General features: G+C 44.4%; 1 protein-coding gene across 1 annotated transcript; it reads left to right on the forward strand.

The window, feature by feature from the left end:
- Positions 1–222: 222 nt before the first annotated feature.
- On the forward strand, positions 223–1541 carry LOC117194673 (DC-STAMP domain-containing protein 2-like). Its single transcript, XM_033399186.1, has 4 exons — positions 223–481; positions 539–849; positions 910–1170; positions 1232–1541. Exons 1-4 carry the CDS (start codon positions 282–284, stop codon positions 1381–1383), a joined length of 924 nt encoding a protein of 307 aa, XP_033255077.1. The 5' UTR covers positions 223–281; the 3' UTR covers positions 1384–1541.
- Positions 1542–6377: the final 4836 nt, after the last annotated feature.

Raw genomic sequence — 6377 nt, forward strand, 5'->3', positions numbered from 1 at the left:
GCTCGCCCTAGCCCAGATCCATCCTCTTTACGATAGGGCAACCCTGACGTCCCCTAGAAGTTCCATCTTTTTCTACAAATTTCTTGTGGATTAACCTCTGGACATGACTGAGCTTACCTCAGCCTGAAATAGGTCCATCACACCATCATGCAGTAAACTGTATGCAGGATGGCCTTAGTGTTGGGTAATTTGTCAATGACAAGCTTTTAGAGATGGCCAACGTCCGATAACGGGGTAACGACATTAACAATAAAATATTTTAGTTTTTGGCGTCTTACAAAATGGAAATTAAAAACGCCGTTTGGATATGTAAAGTTTGTGTGCCAATCGTTCTTTGTGGATATATCTGTGGTACAGTTCTAACACTCGTGTGGTATGAAAGGCATCCGTCCCTGAGATTGCAAGACCTCAATCCTCGATGGCTGACAATTGTAAGCCTGACGTTGCTCTTTATTCTTCTCTTTTATGGCCGTCCAGTCAGGTAAGTGCGGGCTTATACTGATAGTCACTGGTAATCCCTGATTTTTTCTCTCCACAGGTGCATACTGACTCTGGCTATTCCTTCGTTATGCAGCTCCCGCGGACGCGCTTGTCTTATAGCCCTGGCGTTCCTTCTGGCTGCCATTGGGCCGACTGCCAATATCCTTGCAAACCTGAAAGTGATGCTGCGCAGCCTGGCCTGCGGACAAGAGCTGTTGCGACAGGAACTTGGCCAAATGATGGATGTATTAATAGAACCAGTGAAATCCATTAAAATTGCCATAGATTTAATGTTGGACGAGATTCGTCAAGCTCTCAGTCAAGTAATGGAGCCTCTACTGCGTATCCAAGACTATCTTATCATCATCAGTGAGTAAACGGAGTCTGGCTGTCCAGGATCTGTTCTTAAACCAGTAGTCTCCCCTTCAGTTTCAATCCTCAAGAACTGTCTGGCCTGGCTAAAATCCATTGTGGATATGTGCAATGAAGAGTTGGGCACACCGTGGGGACGTTGCAAGCGGGCTGCCCTTCGTGCCATGACCCGGTGTCAGACCAAGTTGGGAATCTTCAAGCCACTTTGCCACGCTACCAAACTGTTTCTGGCCCTCTGCTATCCCGCAAAGATCATAGATGTATTTTGCAGTGGCTTTTGGGATGTGAACTGGGAGATGCTGGATAAGGTCATGGAGCGTAGGTAGAATAGTTCCAAATTCTACACATATATTTATATATTTGTTGTTTCTTGCATCAGAGTACCATGATTTTTTGGGTCATATCAAGGAAATGTTTGATGACAAAATCACATTTGAACACGACTTCTATTTCATCACAAACTCCTCGAAGGATCTTTTAAAGGTGGGTGAAGAAATCGTACAGGATATCTGTTCGGTCAAACTCCTTTAAGGAACAAGTATTCAAATGACCCTCGTAAAATAGAAAGCCTACGCTCACTTTTTGTATTTACTTACCATAATTGTACTAAATTCACCACTGTATTCTCTCTCTTATGCCCAGTACTCAAGCACTAAGATTTGTAATAAATAGTCATTCCCTAATACTCAACTGGATCGATCGACTTTTCTCTTTCTTGTATAGACCTTGATTCGTTTGCAGAAAAAACTAACACACCCCCATCCGTGAATTAACATTAATGCGGAAAACGCTCCATGTACAAACATTTTGGCGCCCAACGTGGGGCATGTGTGTTATGTTAATTCTTCTGTGAACAATTAAACTAATTGCAATCTACAAAGGCAACAATTACAACATTCGCTCGTCTCGCAGCTGCAATCGAAAGTTCCGAAAACCGTATCAGAATTGTTCGTCTAGATCGCGGGATCGTTGTCCTCGCCTTGCTCTCGCCGTTCTCGCTTAATTTTATCATTCGCTTGTCACCCACAACGCATTCAACGGCGCTTGCATTCTCGGTTCGTTCGCTTTGCAGCTACCTGCTTTGGTCCATCGATCAACACATTCTTTCTATTGGAATTCCACCGCTTCACTTTCGTTTTGCTTTCGTTGCCGCTGCTGGAACTTTTGCTTTTGCTTTCACCGTTGGATTTGTGCTCTAGCTGCTGCTGCTTGCTGCGTTTTTTTGTTGTTGTTATTTTTGGAAGCTCTAGTTCTGTGTCAGCGTAATTACACTACACAACAAAATGACGACGCTCGAAGACTTAAAACGCCAACGGAGCAATATAAAACGAAATATAACTCGGATCAAATCTGTGGTAGATGCTAAATCGGAAACCCCGATATGCAATGATGAGCTTCGCTATCTGTTGAACATCTTAGAAACGTATTTCAAGAATGTTTTAAATGTTCAAGCTAATATTGAAGACCTTAGTCCGAATGATGAAGGACGGGCAGATTTGGAGGATACATACATAGCAATCAAGCTAGCCATAAAGGAAAAAATGGAAGGAGATCTGAACGCCAGCATTGTTGCGCCGGACTACCACCCACCGCCAGTGAATTCATCGTTACCAAGGTTGTCGCTACCCACTTTCGACGGAACATATGCAAACTATAAGAATTTCATTCACTCGTTCGAGCAAATTGTTGTGCGTGAGTCTGGATTGTCTAATATAGAAAAGTTTAATTATTTGCTGACCTGCCTCACGGGGGCGGCATTAGATACAATTCAGGCATTCCAGGTTACAAGCGAAAACTATCCGAAGGCCCTAGCAAAACTCAAAGGCCGTTTTGATAATCCTACTCTTATATTTTTAGAAGGTATTTGAGGCATTGTTTGCACTACAACCTGTGGAAAGGTCAAACAGTCAGCAGCTTCACAGCCTAGTGGATAAGGCATCCGCTATATTAAGCTCGCTGGAGTCCATCGGCAAACCTGAGAACATTGTTCACGCTATGGTTATATATATTATAATGGAAAAGTGTGATCAGCAAACTCGGAACAAGTGGAAGGAATCGCAGGACTACAAAACTCTGCCAACCTGGCTAGCATGCACACAGCTTTTGGAACGCCACTGTCAGTTTCTCCATTCGTCTGGAAACTCGGCTGCTACTTCGTCACAACGAAAGGCTGAATCCAATAAGTCAAATCGTCATTCTAATCACCAAATAAACTCGTCGTTTGCTATCACTAATCCGTCTTGTACACTTTGTTCTAGTTCTGGCCATAAGATCTCTAATTGCGCTCAGTTCAAGGCTATGAACAGCAACCAACGGTACGACAATGCAAAACGCCTCGGTCTCTGCATCAATTGTCTTGGAAATGGTCATAGAGTGGCGCAATGTTCATCGACTCATCTTTGCCGATCCTGTAATCGGAATCATCATTCATCTTTGCATCACTCTCAGCCGCAACAGCCACCCCAATCATCAGCAGGACAATCTTCAACTACTGAACCGGTACTCCAACCAGCGCAACCCTCCTGGCAAACGGCTCATCAAGCTGCTTCACATTCTCATATGGAGATCGCAGCAGATGATCAAATTTTGTTGGCAACAGCTATGGTTTTGGTAAAGGATGCCACAGGTGAATACAAACTCGGTAGAGCGTTGCTTGATTCATGCTCTCAGGTTAATTTTGTAACCGAAACCTTTGCATAAAAGCTTCGCCTTCGTTGTGAAAAACACCACATTGGAATTCGCAGTATAGGAGACTCCCTTACTAGTTTGAAGGCTCGCACGACTACCTCTATTAAGTCACGTACTTCCGGCTATCAGCTCACTCTCCAGTTTGGAATCACATCCCATATTGCCTACCAGCCAGATAGTGAGATCGACATATCGAATTGGAACCTTCCAGCTAACCCTCCATTGGCTGACGAATCGCTCTATAGGACTAATCGTATTGATTTGTTACTGGGGACCGAAGCCTTCTATGGAGCTCTAGCTGTTGGCCAGATTCGCATTGGTCCAAATCTTCCCACTTTGCAGAAGACTCTTTTTGGTTGGATTGTTGCTGGGAGGTACCAGCGGCAATATAACAGACAGCCAACATTGTTCTTGGCGACTGTAGAAGAGTCGATCGACAAGAATTTGCAGCAATTATGGAAAGTGGACTCATTTGTCGATCCAAGCGCTAGAATGCTCCCAAATCATCGTCGCTGTGAGGACCATTTCAGGGACACAACACATCAGGATGCCAGTGGGCGGATTGTCGTTCGCTTGCCATTTCAAGAAGATCCAAGTTGTCGGACTCGATTTTTTGCAATTGAGAGACGTCTCGCTCGTCTACCGGAAATTCGGTCGCAGTATATCTCGTTCATGCAGGAATATGAAAGTCTCGGCCATATGTCCCTCGGAATCGTGTGTCCATATGTCCTAACTTGGAAGAACCGCATTATTATATACCCCACCATTTCGTTCTGAAACCAAGCAGTACCTCGACGAAGCTCAGAGCTGTCTTTGACGCCTCTTGCCGTACAACATCTCAAAGGTCACTTAACGATCTACTTTTAGTCGGCCCTACCATTCAGGATGAGTTGTACCTGCAATTGCTGCGGTTCCGCATGCATAGGTTCGGCATCACAGCCGAAGTCACCAAAATGTACAGGCAGGTACTTGTGAGTGAGAAGGATAGAAAATTCCAGTACATTTTGTGGCGAGCAACTCCAAATACGGATCTTCAAACCTACCAACTCAATACAGTGACATATGGGACTGCGTCTGCCCCATTTCTCGCAACTCGTAGTTTGCATTACTTGGCTGAGGATTGTAAGGATGCATGGCCATTAGGGGCTGCTGCTGTTAAAACTGCATTTTATGTTGATGACCTTTTGTGTGGGGCTGATGATATAGATACACTCTTCAAACTAAAAACTGAAATCACATCAACTCTCGCTCGTGGTCAGTTTCCATTATGCAAGTGGCATTCAAATCATCCAGGCGTGATGGAAGACGAATCTACCAAGGAATTAAACATTTCAGAAAACTCAGTCAGCAGCACACTCGGCTTAACTTGGCATCAACGAAGCGATGCATTTAGTTTCACATTTAATCCAAAGGAAGTCTATCCCACTACCACAAAACGAACAATTTTGTCTACGCGTCGTCGCTATTCGATCCAATCGGTCTGCTATCACCGTTAGTCATTGTCTCTAAGATCATTCTTCAGGAGTTGTGGCTTTTGAAACTCGACTTTGACGAGTCTGTCCCCCAGAATTTAAGCCACGCATGGAGCAAGTGTTTGGAATCGCTGAATTCACTGTCGTCACTAGCGGTACCTCGTTTTTGTTTGCAGCCTGATACTAGGAGCATTCAAATACATGGATTTTGCGACGCATCGATTCGGGCATACGGCTGCTGTGTTTATGTGCGCACGGAGAATTCGCTTGGACAGGTCACAGTGAAATTGTTCACTTCTAAGTCTAGAGTAGCACCAGTGAAGAAACAGTCTCTTCCGAAGCTTGAACTATGCGGCGCACATCTACTTTCTCAGTTGTATAACAAAGTCAAGGCCATATTCAGTAAACACACTATCACATCTTATTTTTGGAGCGACTCACAGCTCGTATTGCATTGGTTGCAACAACACTCAGTCACCTTATCGACCTTTGTTGGAAATCGAGTGTCCGATATTCAGGATTTAACGTCTGATGGAAAATGGCGCTATGTGCCAACACATCAAAACCCTGCTGATATTCTGTCGCGAGGCTGTAACGTGAGCGAGTTGATTAAGTCTCCATGGTTTTCGGGTCCTACGTTTCTAGTCGAAGATTCACTAAACTGGCCCGCCACTGGTGGAAAACTTGATATTGATATGGACGTGGTTAACTCGGAGAATCGGAAAAGTTTGTTTGCTGCCGTACACGAGACAAATAATATCCTCAACATCGTCGATAATATCAGCTCGTACACTCACAGTCTGCGTCTCATTGCTTGGATGATTAGGTTCATAAGGAGATGTCGGAAGCAATCGACGTTTACCACAACCTCACCGACGCCAGATGAACTTCGTTTTGCTTCACATTGCCTTATTTGGAACATTCAACAAACTCATTTTGTAGAGGACATCCGTTTACTTCAGAAGCAAAAACCATTAAAAAGGCTGCTTAAAGTTTCTTACTCCCTTTTTAGAAGTCGTGAACGGATTCGAACTTATCAAGGTTGGTGGACGTTTGGAATACTCAGACCTACAAGACGGTCAAAAACATCCGTTGCTGCTGCCTAGTCAGTCCAAATTTGTATGGAACTATATTCGCCATTTGCATCTTCGGAACTATCACGCTGGACCTAAAGCCCTAGTCGCTCTCATTCGTTTGGAGTATTGGATCGTTAACGCCAGAGACTTGGCACGTAGAATTGTTCGCTCCTGTGTACACTGCGTTCGCTACAGACCGAAGCTGCTACAACAACTCATGGGCTCATTACCCCCTACGCGACTCGCTCCGGCTCGACCCTTTGAACGCTGTGGAGTTGACTTTTGTGGA

This window comes from Drosophila miranda (assembly GCF_003369915.1).
Source record: "Drosophila miranda strain MSH22 chromosome Y unlocalized genomic scaffold, D.miranda_PacBio2.1 Contig_Y3_pilon, whole genome shotgun sequence".
In the NCBI taxonomy this organism is placed as follows: Eukaryota; Metazoa; Arthropoda; class Insecta; order Diptera; family Drosophilidae; genus Drosophila; species Drosophila miranda.